Source organism: Onychostruthus taczanowskii, unplaced genomic scaffold (assembly GCF_017590055.1).
Source record: "Onychostruthus taczanowskii isolate IOZ18803 unplaced genomic scaffold, ASM1759005v1 scaffold23, whole genome shotgun sequence".
Taxonomy (NCBI): domain Eukaryota; kingdom Metazoa; phylum Chordata; class Aves; order Passeriformes; family Passeridae; genus Onychostruthus; species Onychostruthus taczanowskii.
Genome location: NW_024499573.1, coordinates 9,703,384 through 9,719,604, shown reverse-complemented (window position 1 = coordinate 9,719,604; position 16,221 = coordinate 9,703,384). Strand labels below are relative to the sequence as shown.

Below are 16,221 nucleotides of genomic sequence, written 5' to 3'. Positions count from 1 at the left end.
CACAACAAAAATACAAAATCACCATTCAAAATATAAGTTAAAATATAGACTATTTTAACCTGATTTCTGAGAAGCTAACTTTAACTTCACGAATTGCAAGCTTCCCTTATAAAACCTGTGAACCACATTTTTTTCAAAAGGAGAAACATTTTGCTTACTTCAGCAACATAGGCAATGTACTCTATTATATGATCGGAGTAGACCTGAGTTTTCAGTATCACCTTATCACCTAATTGAAAACAAAGTTAAAAGGCAAAATACTGTTACAAGGACTAGTAACATTTTCACTGCACCACGTAATTTCTCCTTTCCTTCTGCATGTTTAAACTAGGAATTTGGCAGAGACTAACTTCAGCAAAATTGCTGTATCCATCAGTACTGTTTTGAAATGCCATATGTAGATGTATATTATAAAAGGCATCTAATATTGATGCCATCAGACAACACCTCTTGAAAACACTATCTTGTATATTAGATTACTTGAAATTCTGAATGTAATTTTAGCTGCTTTCCCAGCTTTTTTGCTACACTTATTTCTTTTTAAGCTATTACTACATTGCACAATTTTTGCTGAAAACCCCACTGATTATTGTAAAAGAAAAATCCTAAAGTATTGAAACCTCTGTAAGAACAGACACATGCAATGCTGCTTCAGATAGCAGTCACTGTAAGACTGAGACACTAACAGTGTCCTTGTGTCCCCTGTCCCTAGTCCCCTGTCTAGCAGCCTAAATGAATAACTTTGTGCTCAAATAGCTGAAAGACTTCTTTAAACAAATGAATAAACAATATCGTTTGCATTGTGAAAACACAGATCAACATGCCATTTGACTTTATCTCCCGTTCATTTCTACCTGGAATCAGGCGAGGTCTGCCCTCTTCTACTCCTGGCACTTCCAGCACTAACAAGTTCCCATTCCTTTTTAAAGTAACCCCACTCATGTAGTAATCTTTTAAATCCATTTCTGCTTGGATCTCTTCAAGCCACAAAAGAGTAGAAAAGTTTGCTTTATAATTATCTAGATTAAGACGCTGGAAAGAAAACAACCCAGCATATGTTATTGTTATACACTAAGATATAGAAGCCACTATTGCTAACATTAAACACTTCTTGAAACAGACTGCACAGCAACTGGGTTGCCAAACAGGATACCTAAATACATGCATCAATACAGATATAGATGGTATTTTAAACGTCCTTAATAGCCAAAGTGAGATTAGTATAGTCCTTGAGCTCAAATACAATAGCCCCTCAGCTAAAGATTTAACCAGACCTCTCACTACTACAGCAGCAGTTTCACCATCTGAATTCAGGGGCAGTTTACAAACTGAGTTCTATGCTCAGTTTATGCCCAGAAAGCAAAAAATCTAAATACATGGACAGAGACAGCTGACAAGAGAAAGTCATGTCATGTCAATTATGGTGAGCTGAAAGAACCTGAATTTTCTCCCTCACAGCTTAACAAATCTTACTGCAGAGGTATTCTCCAATAGTACCAAGTTCTATCTAAGGTTAGGGTTTGGTTAAAAAAAATTAACCATTAATGGCAGGCCTTCAGTGCAAAATTATTATAAACACCACAGAGCTTTATCTTCCTTTTTGAGAGAGGATGTCTAGCCTACTAACTTAGTGCTGTGATCCCAAGTTTAATGTCACATGTTTAGTCAGCAGACAATACAGCCTTTTCCATTTTAAAAAAGTGTCAGCTCCAGTTTATAAGTACTCAAAATTCACACAAACAAGTGAGTTGCAGCCAGAGCAAAGTTTTGGAGAAGGAATCATTGTAGTATTCTTATTAAGACTTTATAGCTTTTTTGGGGGTGTTTTATATGTATTCTGAAACTGCTATACTTGTGGGGAGAATATGAACAAGCTATAGTGAATTAAATCTGAAGATGTTTAAGAAAACAATTTTGAACAACCAGAAAGAATCCTCTGCTATTGCAGTAATTTAAGAGATTGCAATTTCCTATGAAATAACAACTTTTTTGACACCTCAAAAAACTCCTTCCAGTAATGCCTAAAAAGTGAGAATACAGAGAAGGTTTTGTTCAGCTTCTGTGATGTCCACCCCCAAGACACTTCAACTGTCTTTTCAGATTTTCGCATTTATGCTTCTGTAGTTCTGTAAGCTTGGATTCTGTAACATACTGAAACCCAGGGAAGTTATGGGATCCAAACTGAAGTTTAAGTCTGCTTGACAAGTGTAGTCATCTTCTCTTACACTAAGGACTATACATTCTTCCCAAGTTAAGGGTGCTTGAACAGAAACACCGTATGAGAAAATATCTCTTATATAAAACCTATACTTACCTCTGCTAGGAGGGGCTGAAAGGTCAGTATGTCTAACTGCTGTTCCACACATTTTCTTAACTCATCTGGTATGGTATAATGTGGGAGAAAGTTTGAACACCACCTTCTCTTATTTCTAAAATGCAAATGTACAACATAACATTTAGGTTGCTTAAGTAATGTATGTAAAACCAGCTGATTAACTTGCCACATCACCAAGATTATAAACCCAAAACACATACACACACACAACAGACTAATGACTCCTTCAAAGTCATATAACAAACTGAGAAGTTTGTTATACTGAGAAAAAAGGTAAAAGATCTTACAAAGACGCTCCTTGACACTGTAGGGAAAAAAAAATTCATGTGGCCAAAGCTCAATTGAAGATGAAGCTGTCCAGTAATGTGGGGGACAAGAAAAAGTTTTAAAAATATTCCAGTAGCAAAAAGCATTATCAGCCCATTACAGGATGAGGATGGTCACTTCACACACAGGGACATAGAAAAGACAGAAGAAATGTTTAATGCTCTTTGCCTCTGTCTTCAACATCAATGAGGGGCTAAGGGAGTGCCACTGCCCTTAGCTGGAGAGTCATGACTGAGAACAACAAACTCCAGGCTAAACCTGAACTTCTGCAGGATTTGCTGCTCCTGCTGGACTGCTGCAAGTCTATGGGACCTGATGGTACTCATCTGAATAGTCAAAGACCTGGCTGATGTCACCACAAGACAGTAAAGCTTTTGATACGGTCTCTCAGAGGATCCTTCAGGACAAAATATCCAGCGCACAGCTGGATAAACACATCATGTGATGGGTGAGCAACTGGCTCACAGGCTGGGCACAAAGGGTTATAGTGAAGGGGGTGACATCTGAGTGGTGACCTGTCCCTAGTGGGGTTTCACAGGGCTCCATCTTAGAGCTAGTTTTCTTCAACATCCTCTCAAATAACTTGGAAGCCAAATTTGAAGGTATACCGAATAAGTTTGACAATGATGCTAAATTAGGAGGAGCTGAGGACTCCCTCAGATGCAGAGCGGTGCTGAAGAGAGATGTACACAAATTAGAAAGATGGACAACCACCAACAAGTTTTGAATGAAAGATGGGAGACATTAGTCAGATGTAGACATTAAAGTTGTGTAAAGAATTAATAAGCTTATTATTGCAGAAAACTATTTTCAGTTTCCCATTTTTTTCCTAAATAACACAATCGTTACTAAGTAGATAACTAAGGAACAGTGTTTTATCTTATTACCACACTACACATTAGAGATTCTATTTGAAAAACCTACAAAGAAATCAAGCAGTTAATTACTAAAACAACCTCTTCTATCAGAAATGTCAACAACAATCTTGTTTACAACATATATATGTATATATAAAAACATGTACAGAATCTCCCAGTTTCTCATTTTCTTTCTCAGCATTACAGAACAGATATAACAATACCAAATAGAGCAGTGCTAGGTAAGTATTATTTTATGCTCTAAGTGACAATACCTTTTATGTTTAGGAGCAGCCACTGTTGTCTTCCTTAGCTGAGAATCTGGAATATTCTTAGGCTTTCCTGGAGAATAAGGTTGTACCGGTGCTATAAGTAATTCTTCTTCATTTGTTACAGTGGCTTCAATATAGCGGCCAACAGTAAAATCAGAAAAGCCAAGCAACAGGAGCTCTTTACTGTGTCCATGGATCCTTTAAGTAAACAGAAGTTATCTTCTTAAAACCAGCATGGTCACACTTCACATTCCCCAGCCATGAGATACATTCTCATTTCAGTTACATATGAAAATTGCTAATTTAGGGTAATTCCTCACACTCCCCACCTCGAGTTCAATCCCAAATAATTAAAAACCCCACCCAAGCCACTCACCCACCTGACCAAAAAATGGCAACTCAAAGCCACAGCAAAAATCTCAACCCACAATATCATCAAAACCTTGGGCAAAATGCAAAATCCCTCCACTCAATATAGTAGGGTACAGAATTAATACTTCTGTTACAAGGAACATCTTGAAATTACTGCTACTGCAAAAGAAGAGCCAAACAGGTCCATCAGAGGAACCTGAAGCAAACCCCTTCACTGTCTGCAGTAACTGCTTTGCAGCACCTTGTGAAAGGCTACTCACAACTGAACCCTAACTCTAAACACATGGAGTGAAGAAAGTAGGAAAAATCCTCTAAATCTGGCTAACATACTTTATACATGCAAGTGTTGCTTGGGCAGTGACACATGCGAAAAAACCAGATTTGTTCAGACTGGTTTCTATGAAACTTAAGCACTGCTACAGTGCAATTCTCAACTACATGTTCCAACAGTGCTACCACGTGCCTGAAACAAATGCATCCCAGAAGAATTCCAGCTTACCTTCTCTTTGGCAGGAAAACCACTTTTGCCAACTAAGACTACCTGCTCAGGTTAAAACTATACCCTGGTTTTCTCGTTATAAAAACTCAAAACAGACACCAAACTGTCCAAATTTATGGTCTACATTTGCAGTCTCTATGGTCTCTTAAGTGGCCAGCAAACACTTGTTAACTTCATGCTGCAGCCTCCCATGAAGCTTTGTGTGGCTTACTCTGTATTATTAGAAGATTCTAAGACTTTGTGGTTTTTATGGATTTACACCAAAATATAAATCATTCTTTCTACAAGTCTATCTCCATGAAAGCAAGCCATGCCTGCAGCTCTATCCTACAAACTACAGCTAAATCATCCTCCTAAGAATTTTTTTATCCCTTACTTCACTATTTAAAATAAGAGAAGTAGTGTGAATGTTATTGTAGCATTACTTCAATGAACGAAACCTTGTTTTCCTCTGTCCAACTTTTCCTTTACCACCCTAGGAATCAATGGCTGTGGAACACAAAGTCTGCAGAGCTACAGCTGGAAGCAAGTGAAAGTTATATAAATATAAGCTTTGCCGTGTAAGGTTCCTACTCCTACTTGAATGCAGGAGCTCCCACAAAGCCACTTTCTGTTCTTGACTAAATTAATAAAGCATTTTGTATAGCTGAGTATTTTTTGTTTTTCAAACGTTTTCTAAGATTTGCAAACCACTTCCTCTGTGAATGACACCGTCAGTGAAGAAATTTTTTTTTCGTATTTCAGCATATATAACTTGAATTTCCCATCACAGAACAGGAAAACTTGAGATCAGGGCATGTAGCAATACAAGATACTAAGGACTAGAAGAAACACATCAGACATAACACAGGAAACCTGTATTAGCTCTGGTGCTCACGGAGCAGTGGATTTACTATTAAGAAATATCCATCTGCAGGCATTATCTTACCCTCACTGTGTCATTTTAGAGATGTAACCTACTCCCACTCATATTACTTCATTAGCTACTATAATTTTCTGTCAATAAAAATTCATAATCAAACACTGAAATGGTAACTACTTTCAAAGTCACATAAATTTCCAGATGATTTGCTAATACGTATTGGCTTACTTTACACTACACCATGTGCCTGTTTTGACTGGGGTAGAGTTAATTTTCTTCATAGTAGCTAGTGTGGGGCTCTGGTTTGATCTGTGCTGAAAAGTGTTGATAGCATAGGGATGTTTTTACAGTGTTGAAAAGGGCTTGCACAGAATCAAGGACTTTTACCCTTCTCATACTGTCCCACAAGTGAGGAGTCCAGCTGTGCACAAGGAGTTGGAAGGGCACACAGCCAGGACAGCTGACACCAACTGCCCCAAGGGATATTCCAGATCATAGGACATCATGCTCAGTACATAAAGCTGGGGGAAGGAAGAAGGGAGGACATTCTGAGTGATGACATTTGTCTTCCCAAGTCACCATAATGTGTCATAGAGCCCTGCTGTCCTGGGGATGGCTGAACACCTGTCTGCCCATGGGAAGTGAATGAATTCCTTGCTTTGCTTCTGTTAGTGGCTTTTGCTTTACCTTTTCAACTGTCTTTATATCAACCTATGAGTTTTCTCACTTTTACTCTTCCCATTGTCCCTGGCACCCCACTGGAAGGAGTGAGCAAGCAGCTGAATGGGGATTAGTTGCCAGCTGGGGTTAAAGCACAACATGCCAAGAAGAGAACTGTGCTCAGAAACAGAATTGTTAAGTCTATTTTCATTACTTCCTGCCATTGTATTGGTTAGAAAGAATGGAAAGAAATACTTACACAGCCGTGCATATAATCACTATGAATATTTTTTCACCTGGTGCTATCACAATTTCTGGAGTAATATTGCTGTGCTTAGTTGGTTGCTCCACATGGTCTTTTTGCTCACTTTCTCCATTTTGCATATTTTCATCTTTCATCAAGGAATTGTTTTCCTTTGTCCTTGATAAATTTGTGTCTTCAAAATTAATTTCTTCTGTAGTAAATGTATAATAAACTTTGTTATCACAATCTCTATTGCTAACACAGGCAAATGTTCTTAAGCAAAGACCTACTGGTCTTATGAGGAACTAACATTCAACATTCAAACACTGTCATTTCACTGTACCTGGAATGACTCCATTCTTCACAATGGATGTATGGTTCAATGACTCACATGCTGTTCCTCCATTGTCGTTAAATGAATTAATCACAGCTTTTGAGAGGTTTTCTTGATTTATTGGAAAAGATGGACTGTTCTCACAGTTTTGAGGAATCTCAACACTAAATTGCTTGTCTTTCACCCATCCAGCTAATCTGCAGCTGATTAAGGACTGTGGTACACTCCCTTTATTCCTAGAAGTAGTTATGTGATTAGTTACGTAATTAAGTGCATGGTGAATATTCTTGAGAAGTTTATTTCTACCTGAAGTCAAACACAATTGTCTGCAGCAGGCTAGTTCCCCTTATTTCATAATTGCTACCAGAAAGAAATTGCACTTCTGCTTCACCTCTGCTTTATGCTAATATTTCTAGGTCGCATCAACTACCATATAGAGCATATAAAAATACCATGTATAATACAAACAATGGGAGCTTAAAGTTCATTATTGGGTAACCAACTCTTAGGAAAGAACATAGAATAACAAAGAATGGGTATGTAGGTTTGTCTTCATTTAAGCCTTGATGCCCAGATGTGAAAAAGAAAACACACACAAAAAACCCCCACCAACCAACACCCAAAAAACCCCCACCACCAAAACAAAACCCTCCTAAGGATACACCAACATAGCTCTTCAGCATCCAAGCTCACAAAACAAAAAACCAAAAACAAACAAAAAAACCCCCAACAAACCCAAGCCCCGGAAAAAACCCCTAAAATTATGGTCTTCTTTTAATACACAAATATGCAACAGTCCTCTTGTTCTAAGATTTTGAAGATGGCAGAGTATCTGCAGCTTAAGTTAAACACACAAGCAAAAGCTTTTGCTTCAGTCCTTGTTCTAGAAAGGATTTTACTAGGATTGAAAAGAGATCCAGGACTGGGGAGTCTCAAAGCATTATCTGCAAGATAAATGCTCACAGACATTAAATTCAGTGTGAATTTAATTCCACAGTATCTGGAGGTTACTTGAACATCAAAAAACCACAAGGCTCAACTACAAGAGACTTTTGAATGTAAAACAGGTTAATAGTTAGAGTGATAGAAATAAAGAAATCTTCAAACAATCAGAAAGGCTTACTCTATCCAGACAATCATTCTTTTAGATTCCCCCTGCTTCAGAGTTCCAAAGTCAGTCACTCTTGATACTTTCAACTCTCCTTTGTCTCTCATTATGTCTTCATAAGGCTCATCCACATTACCTTCATTAGAGTGAGATTGTCTGCAAAAATAATTTTATGTAGCAGTTTTTGCTATCTTTGATTCTGCACAAGTTGAAGAAACATTATACCAAGGCACAGTCACGATATTTAGAAACAAGCAGGTGAGATAGTTCATTTTTTCTCAGACATTTATACTTCCAAGACAATTAGATTAACTAATTTAAGCAGCAGCAAATCTTTTGTCAGCAGCACAATAAACCAGCATAAAACTTTGGATGCAAGACTAAAATGACTGAGGAGTTAAGGAATCCCAGCTGAAGGGCTAAATCAAATGTTGAGTGAAGTCATTATGGCTCTCTTTGGGAGCTGAGCAAAGACACAACAAAGAGCAGCTCCTCAGCAAGAGTCACAATTAGCACTGCAGCTAAGAGATAAAATGACTAGACTGGAGGTGTTTCAGCCTATGCACTTGTGTCTTCTGGTTACTGTTCCTATCTGAAACCAGCAAGCTGAAGACAAAAAAAAATGGAAAACAAAAAACTCCCCTTGCAAACTTTATCACACACAACTAATGAAAAATGCCTATGAAACCAGGCACATGCTCTTTACTGTCTGAAACGCTGAGCACAGGTCTAAACTCTTGGTGTCTTCTACCTGTAAAAAGAAATTTTCACATTGTCTCTATTCTGTAATTAGGAAACTATTTATTTAGATAAAGTGGCATGGAAATAATTTAGAAAGATTTTAATAATCTCACTAATATGTACACACCCTCAGTTTTCCTGAGTTATCTGACATACTGAAGCAGAAAATGAGTGCAGCTGCTTTTCATTAGCTATATCAATTTACTAGCCAAGCCCACTAGATGTCTCCCACTGCAGCCTAAGCTGCAGTTTTTGATATGGTAGATGTACACTAAACCTGAGAAATCAACCCCTAAGGTCTATTTTTGTATTTTGACTTCAGTAATAGTTTTCTATATAAAATCTACCATTAAAAACAGGTGCAACTGAGAAAGGATGTGAACAACTTGTACTGTTTAGCAAAATGATGTAAACACTTTGTTTTATTTAGGCACAATATATTACATCTGTTATCTCTAGAGAAAACAGCTTATATAGTTATTTGTAGATCCTTTGAAGATATTTATATATGGCCTTGGCAAAATCTCCTTGAGATCTCCCAAAGATGATGTCTGAAACATATCAGAATGTCCTTTTGCTCTCCCTTTGGACTTTCCAATTGACAATTTATTTTTGGCCTGCAGAGTTAGACTACGTAATCCTGCCAAGATCTCAGCATGGAACGTGATAGATTTTACAGTACAGATCTATTTATTCAGGTGGTAATTGTGTCTTTCACAGGACAGACAAACTCACAAGGCAAATTCCAGATCTTTGCTGAGGTCCATTATTGATTAGTTGCCCATTTTACTTTTGTGTAGTTGATTACTTCCCTAAATTTTGCTTCTTCTCCATACTGAAGATCTTTCTCCAATCTCTTCTGCAGTGTATCCAGATCCTCCTCATACCACATATAACATCAAAAGTCCCTTTCAAAACCTCTCAGTTTAATAGTTGCAGGCCAAAGTAATCTATTATTTCAAGCATGAAACTTCCTTTTAGGACAAATATCTGAACAATCACTGTAACTTAAGACAAATAGATTAAAGAAACATGTATTTTATATGAATTTTGCTGTGATTTGTTTTCAAACAGCGAAGTCCCTACAAGAGGAGCACAATGAACTTGGCATTTTACTAACATGCATGCAAAACTCCTTCCCTGCCTAGCAATATCCCTGAGAGCAGCTGCTACTAGTTTGCTTCTCTAGTAGCACTCATGTTCCAAACTTTCGGAAGGAGAAAAAAACCCCAAAAAAGGGCCAAATCATATCATGCTCTGGTTTTTCTAGTGATCTTTTATGCTTTCTAGTCAACTAGAGAAATAGTCATAGTATTTCTTGCTTAACAGATGCAACGAAATGTCAGCTGCATAACTACACCACACAGCTCTGCTATAAAGAGAACAAAATAATGTTACCCATCCTGGCTGACTGGCACCAAGCAGAGAGCTCTCCAAATGTAACAGGACTGACTGCTCTCCACCACAATTGTGTTCACTAGATCATGTCTACGAGGCAAGTAACCATCAGGAAGTCTCAGTGAATCCAAAGTGAAAAATATACTGTCATCTACTGTCCCAGTTCTTCCACAGACGCTGGAAATGCGAACCTGTAATAGTTTGTATTCGCTGTTACTTGATATTATCTTTTTAAGCTAACAGACATACTATTTTTTCACCTGAAGCAGCCCTTCTAGCATTAATAAAAATGCATTCTGAAATTTCAGTTATTCAGGTAACAGAATACAGACGTAAACACAGAGCCCTAACCCAGAATCACTGTGCTTGTCTTCAGATTTCAAAGAGTAAAGAAACACAAGTACTTCACACAATCATTAAGTTCCACTGAAGGGCATACTACAATATGCACACCAGACTTAACCATGATACCTTCCTTGTGACATGTCAGCTTACCTAATTTATATTTCCATATTAGCAGTAATGAGGCAAATTTTTTCCTACGCTTGAAGTGCAAATATTCAATATACAGGGTTAAGGTAAAGACAATAAACCATAAACGTAGCATAGCATATGCATTACTATAGCAAATAAATATTTTCCTTAAAATAAAAAGAAGGGCCTGTGGTTGTTTTTAAGCTGAAACACTTGAATAAACAAAACTTGATAAATTCCCCAATCATGACACATCCTCATCATAACTAAAAGAATTCAAATCAGCAATCAATTCATAATAGATGTTAGTTACTCTTTGTGTTCAACTCAAAATATGTATGCATTTTCAAAACGCCTTATTATTTTACAAACATGTTCTAAATGGATGAATTAACATGTTTTATCTTTTAATTAAAGATATGTTATAGAAGATCTACCAATATTTGTAACTGAAACCAATTTGAAACCTCACTTCACCACGGATTCCTACTGCCAAAAACAACGTGCAGAACATTTACCTTGTTTACTTGTTTATACCTCAAAGGCCTTACAGCAACTGCTTCAGTCTTCCATGTTGTCGAGTTAATATAATATTTTGCTTGCACCCAGTCACCTTCACAGGGTTTGAAATCTATACAAAACAGAACATTTCTCAAGGTTAATTACTATCCATAACAGTTACATTACTTCCCTACAGAATTAGTGTAAGTTAAATAAAAGCCAGAACAATGCATTATTCAGACCCACCGAGTCCAAAGTTTTCTTTGCAGTCCTTTGCTTTGCAGGTTATGGCAAACTACATAGGAGATGCTAGTTGAAAAATACACCTGCTTACATGTAACTTATGCTTAAATGCATAAGTGAGAATGAACAGGCAGCTTTCTCCACCCATGTCTGGCCGTTTCACCATGTTTCACCACATATTCTATTGGAATTTATTTAGGATGACAACTGCAAGTTTATCAGAAGATATTTCTATTGTATACACAAAAATATTAAGAAAGAGGAAACAAGAAGTCCCTACGCACCTTCCCAGACATCTTGCATTGCAAAATATGTATTCTGATTAATATAGCCACCATCCACAGAGAGAGAGGTAATACTGCCAATTAATGTTTTCTTATTTACTTCAGAGGCATCACAAGTAGGATGGGAGTCTTCTTGTGTATTCTGGATGGCATCTACCTATTAAGACAAAAATAACCCAAACATTTAAACTGTTGACACTTAGAATTAAATACATATTCCTACAATAAATATACAAAATTTCAATTGCTTATGGAGACAAAGCTTCTTATTATACAATTACTTACTGCAGCTGTTACTTTTTGGACACAAAAAAAGTAAGTAACAAACAGAAACTTCTCTTTTAAAGAGAAACTTTAAAACTTCTCTTTTAAAAAGTGCTGTATGCGGCAGTGCTGACAACTGCTATAATTACATGCTGATTTTTCAAATCTTTCTCACACATCCCTTGCTCTAGGTCTATGTAAGATTTTTCCTTCAACTGACAGGAACACCACATCCAGCAATGTGTCTGTACACAACTGGAAGTAGAAAATGACTGTTTCAGAAAGCAAAAAGCATGTTTTCAAGATGGTATTTATAAACACTACATGTATTTCAGACTGACCCTGTCACTTTTTAGTAATTTGATTAAGAAAACCCCTAGAGCTGTTTCTAACAGACTGTTCATATCACCACTTCACATGTAAGTTCACTGAAGTCTGATCCAATCTGAAGCACATTATCATACTAAATTTTATATGATTTATTTTGCCGAACATAATGCTTACTGTTTACAATAGTAAAGAATAGCCTAAGTCTACCTATAATTCAGAGGTTTGCAGACACTAGTTGGCTATAAATAGCTATTTATTTTTCAGCCAATATTGTTTTATTGCATTAAAATAATTACTATTACATGATATTTCTTCAACAACATGAAAACTCACAGTAAAAAAAAAAATTAAAGAAAAATCTATACTTTGTTCCAGCCTGACAGACATATCTTCCCATTCACCAGGAAGATGCTGAGAAATATCAAACTTTCTCCAAAGTGATTTTTATGGCTTCATATGGATAGAACAAGAATAAGCAAACTGTTCCTCAGAAGAATAGTAAATTTACATTTCACTACATGTAAACTACACATGCAGTTACACTTGAAAGCAAATTGTAGACCTAAAGAAATGTTTTTACAACATGAAAACACCTTAAAACTCCCAACATACATTTTCTTTTGAAAGTTCTCTATTTTTCTCTACCAATAAAACTAAAGTTTTTTTTCGTACTGGTTAAAATGGCCTTCCTACTACCACTGGTATCAGCCTGTTTTTAAAGCCTGCTACAGAACCAATAATCATTCCATGCAGAGTTTAATTAGGATTGGACCTCAAATAAACTGAAATCCAAACTTTTGAGCCATGATCTTTCCAAACCACATGGCCAGTAGCTCCAAACAGCAGCTGAAACAGTACACTGAGCAGAGAAGCACCCAAGGCTGACCACGCTCTTCCTTAAAGAAAGCAACATAAACACACTGACACCACCAAAGTTGGAACTGAGCCTTCCAGATTCTGCCCCAAACTGCATTGGCAGTGTTCAGGCTTCAGAGCCTCTGTCTGCAATTAGAGGAGTACCTTTAAGATCACTTAAAACCCAAAGTTAAGTGATAGTACTGATGTTCAAGCATCTTTTTGTATAGTAGGTAATAATGATGCTCGCCACGAAGCAAAATTGTCTTCTCTGACTAGGGGTTTGAAAGGGGACTTAGCTCTTCACCATGCAAAACAACTACAATTCAATTGCTGCTGTCTGTTCTTATCATATGCTCAGAGTATCTCAAGTTTGTGCTGCTATATGGAAAGTAAGGCAACACATCACAAAATACTGAATGGTTTTCATTGATGCTCTTAGAATAGACTTTGAAGAAATTAGCTTTATCTTCTTCCTTACTGAATCAAGACTGCCCTTGGACTTTGACTTTCCATGGAGTATAGTCAGCTTTTGACAGGAACTTGTCTCAAAGCTTTTCAACCAGCCACAAACTACATTGCCAACAGTCTGAGATGCCTGCAGGATTACAGCTCACAAACAGGAATAAGAAAAATCATCATACTTTTCAAAAAGCCATTATCTATATTATAGAATATATAGCAAAACATGCCACAACTGTTACAATATTCTAGTTGCTTTGTAGATCCATATGCAGTTTCTCAGTTACCAGGTTTATGTATTTTGGAGCAATTACAGTATTTCAACAGTATGGTGAAAGCTGTCAGTCAGAAGAAAAACAAGGAAGAAAAAGTAACATTTAAACTACTCAATTTTCTGACTGTGTATATTATTTTACAAAACAGCACTGATATTTCTTGTTGGATAAACAATACTTAGCTTTTATGCATGAAAATAATTTAAATTTAAAAAGGAGAAACGAAAGGAAATAAGAAGAGATATAAAGTTATCTTACAAGACATCAGGTTTTTGATAGCACTAGAGCTGGTAATACTTTAGAAACAAGACTTACTGTTTACTTTTCTTCCATGTTTAATTTTGGGTCACAGAATAAAACTGGCTCCCCATTAAGTCTTTCTTTGGTTTCATTTAATCAATGAAACTACATTTGGTTTCAACATGATTTGCTACGAAAAACTTCCCTCAAAATTGACAAGGTATAATCATGCTTGAAACAGGTATACAAATGAGGTGTTAAGCAAAAAACATAGCAAGATCTCCATTTTTGTAATTGTCTATAACATCAAGTTACCAATTTTTACAACAGGAAGTTTTGAAATTTCTGTTCTTATTCACAAGAACATACTGTGCAAAAAGAGCAAACTTTGCACAAGATCAAATTGCTTTGATTTTCTTATCCATTCATATAACAGTAACAAAAAATTGACTGAAACTCAGAAGTTATACAAGTCTGGAGTAGCTATGACTAAAATTCTGATGCAATTATCTCAACTAATAGCTTCTTATTCACTACATCTACAACTGTATTCAGAGAATCAGTTTTAAACATAATTTGAAAGGAGATGGAACGAAACAATAAAATGACCCACAAACCCCAGCTTATCCCCTCTAGGTGAACAGCTTGCAATTTATCCTATTTTGTAGAATTTGTGAGGCTAAAACTACAGTAACTTCCAAAACAAAGCCCAAAGGTACTTATGGAGAAAGTGAGACTACTATTTATCTTCACCTCTTACCCTGACAGCCTTCAGGCCACCTGATGTTTTATCCTCTTCCACAGTGGCAATAACTACTTGTCCAACAGCCAGCAATATGTTTTTTGTAACAACATCCTTTGTGAAGACTATCGTGTCATCTATCATCCCATAATCATGGCAAAGTCTTGTCACTACTCCTTGTACACTTTTCAATTCTTTATCACCTGCATCAAAAGGAAAAGTGTTGACATAAACCCAAATCACTTGTTAATGGAACTGTGCAAAAAGTTATGAATGCTACTAAAAGGGACATCCATTCTACCAAAAGGCCAACTGGTAATAGCAACAGCTGCCAACTAATTATTTTCATAATTAAGTCTTGAATCTTATGGCAACTTATGGTTTCAACCAATTAAGAAAGTTAAATACAAACTACATTTTAAAACCAACATGCTTTAAGCTCCATTAAATAAATAAATTAATAGAATATCTCACACTGAAAGAGACCCATAAGGATCACAGGGGTCTAACTCTCTGCTCCTCACAGGACTACCTAAAACTAAACAGCGTGACTCAGTGCATCATCCAGATGGCCCTTGAACTCTGACAGGCTTGGTGCCTTCCCTGGGAAGCCTGTTCCAGTGGCTGACCACCCTCCCAGGGAGGAGCCTTTTCCCACTGTCCAATTTAAACTCCTGATGCAGTTTTCTTCCATGTTCTTGTATCCTGTCCCTAGTACTCTGAGAGGAGACCAGCACCCCACCTGAAGGTGTCGACAGTGATGAGGTCACACCTCAGCTTTCTTTTTTCCAAGCTGAACAAGTCTAGTGACCACAGCTGCCCCTCCTAAGTCACACCCTCGAGACCTTTCACCATCTTGCTCAGCCTCCACTAGACTCACTGCAATGGTTTGATGTAGGTCCTGTGTTGAGGCATCTGCAACTGCCCCAGGACTTGAGGTGAGGCTGCCCCAGTGCAGAGCAGAGCAAAGCAGAGCAGAGCAGGACAATCCCCCCTCACCCACCAGTGATGCTGTGCCTGATGCACCCCAGGACACGACTGGCCCACCTGGCTGCCAGGGCACTGCTCCTACTCCTTACTCCATACTCTCAGCAGCAATACTAATCTGTCCTACACAGGAAACGGCAAAAAAAGTACTTCCAGAAAAACTTCCACATGCTCTGCAGTCAAAATGATGCCTTTATCATCCCAATCTCCTCCTTACATCCTTTCTTAAGGAAACAGGTCTGCACTCAGCTCCAGTCGCGTGGGGGACGAGCACACCTCACGGCTCAGAAGCTGCAGCACAAACCCACAACGGGCCCGGAATTCCTACCAGAGGTCGTCCATCTCTCATCTTCGTCATCTGCGCGTCTCCACAAGTAGGAGACCGCCTTAGAAAGGAGAGAGAGCATCCCGGAGCGCCTTCGCGAAGACTCGGAGCCCCAGGACTGCCTTAGAGATGCGCCGAAGGCCGCAGAGCGCGCCGAGCCCAGGCGCGAAGTTTCCCCGCGGGCGCCTCGAGCCCGCGCCGCGCGGCCAATGGCGCTGCTCGCTCCGGGT

General features: G+C 37.8%; 2 protein-coding genes across 2 annotated transcripts in view; both read right to left on the bottom strand.

Annotated features, from left to right (window-relative positions):
* The window catches only part of LOC121336311 (RNA helicase Mov10l1-like), a 40,188-nt gene extending 32,211 nt beyond the window's left edge, over nt 1-7,977 (bottom strand). Inside the window, exons 1-5 of the mRNA XM_041405328.1 lie at nt 7,886-7,977; nt 3,795-3,989; nt 2,315-2,429; nt 855-1,032; nt 159-229 (exon numbers count right to left, since the gene is read on the bottom strand). Coding sequence (XP_041261262.1) covers nt 159-229; nt 855-1,032; nt 2,315-2,429; nt 3,795-3,989; nt 7,886-7,977 — 651 coding nt within the window. The remainder of the gene's footprint in view (nt 1-158; nt 230-854; nt 1,033-2,314; nt 2,430-3,794; nt 3,990-7,885) is intronic.
* A 2,028-nt stretch (nt 7,978-10,005) lies between these two features.
* On the bottom strand, nt 10,006-16,024 carry LOC121336310 (RNA helicase Mov10l1-like). Its single transcript, XM_041405327.1, has 6 exons — nt 15,995-16,024; nt 15,759-15,789; nt 14,698-14,882; nt 11,512-11,668; nt 11,002-11,114; nt 10,006-10,200 (listed from the first exon to the last, which is right to left on the bottom strand). The coding sequence occupies exons 1-6, from the start codon at nt 16,022-16,024 to the stop codon at nt 10,006-10,008; spliced, it is 711 nt and encodes a 236-aa protein (XP_041261261.1).
* Between the last annotated feature and the right edge of the window lie 197 nt (nt 16,025-16,221).

Excerpts from the sequence above, each read along its gene's own strand:
- LOC121336310 (XM_041405327.1), bottom strand. The coding sequence starts at position 16,024 with ATGACGAAGATGAGAGATGGACGACCTCTG. Across the intron at positions 14,883-15,758 it reads ATTGCTGCTGAGAGTATGGA|GTGATAAAGAATTGAAAAGT; the intron begins GTAAGGAGTAGG and ends CTTTTGATGCAG. Across the intron at positions 11,115-11,511 it reads AATGCAAGATGTCTGGGAAG|ATTTCAAACCCTGTGAAGGT; the intron begins GTGCGTAGGGAC and ends TGTTTTGTATAG.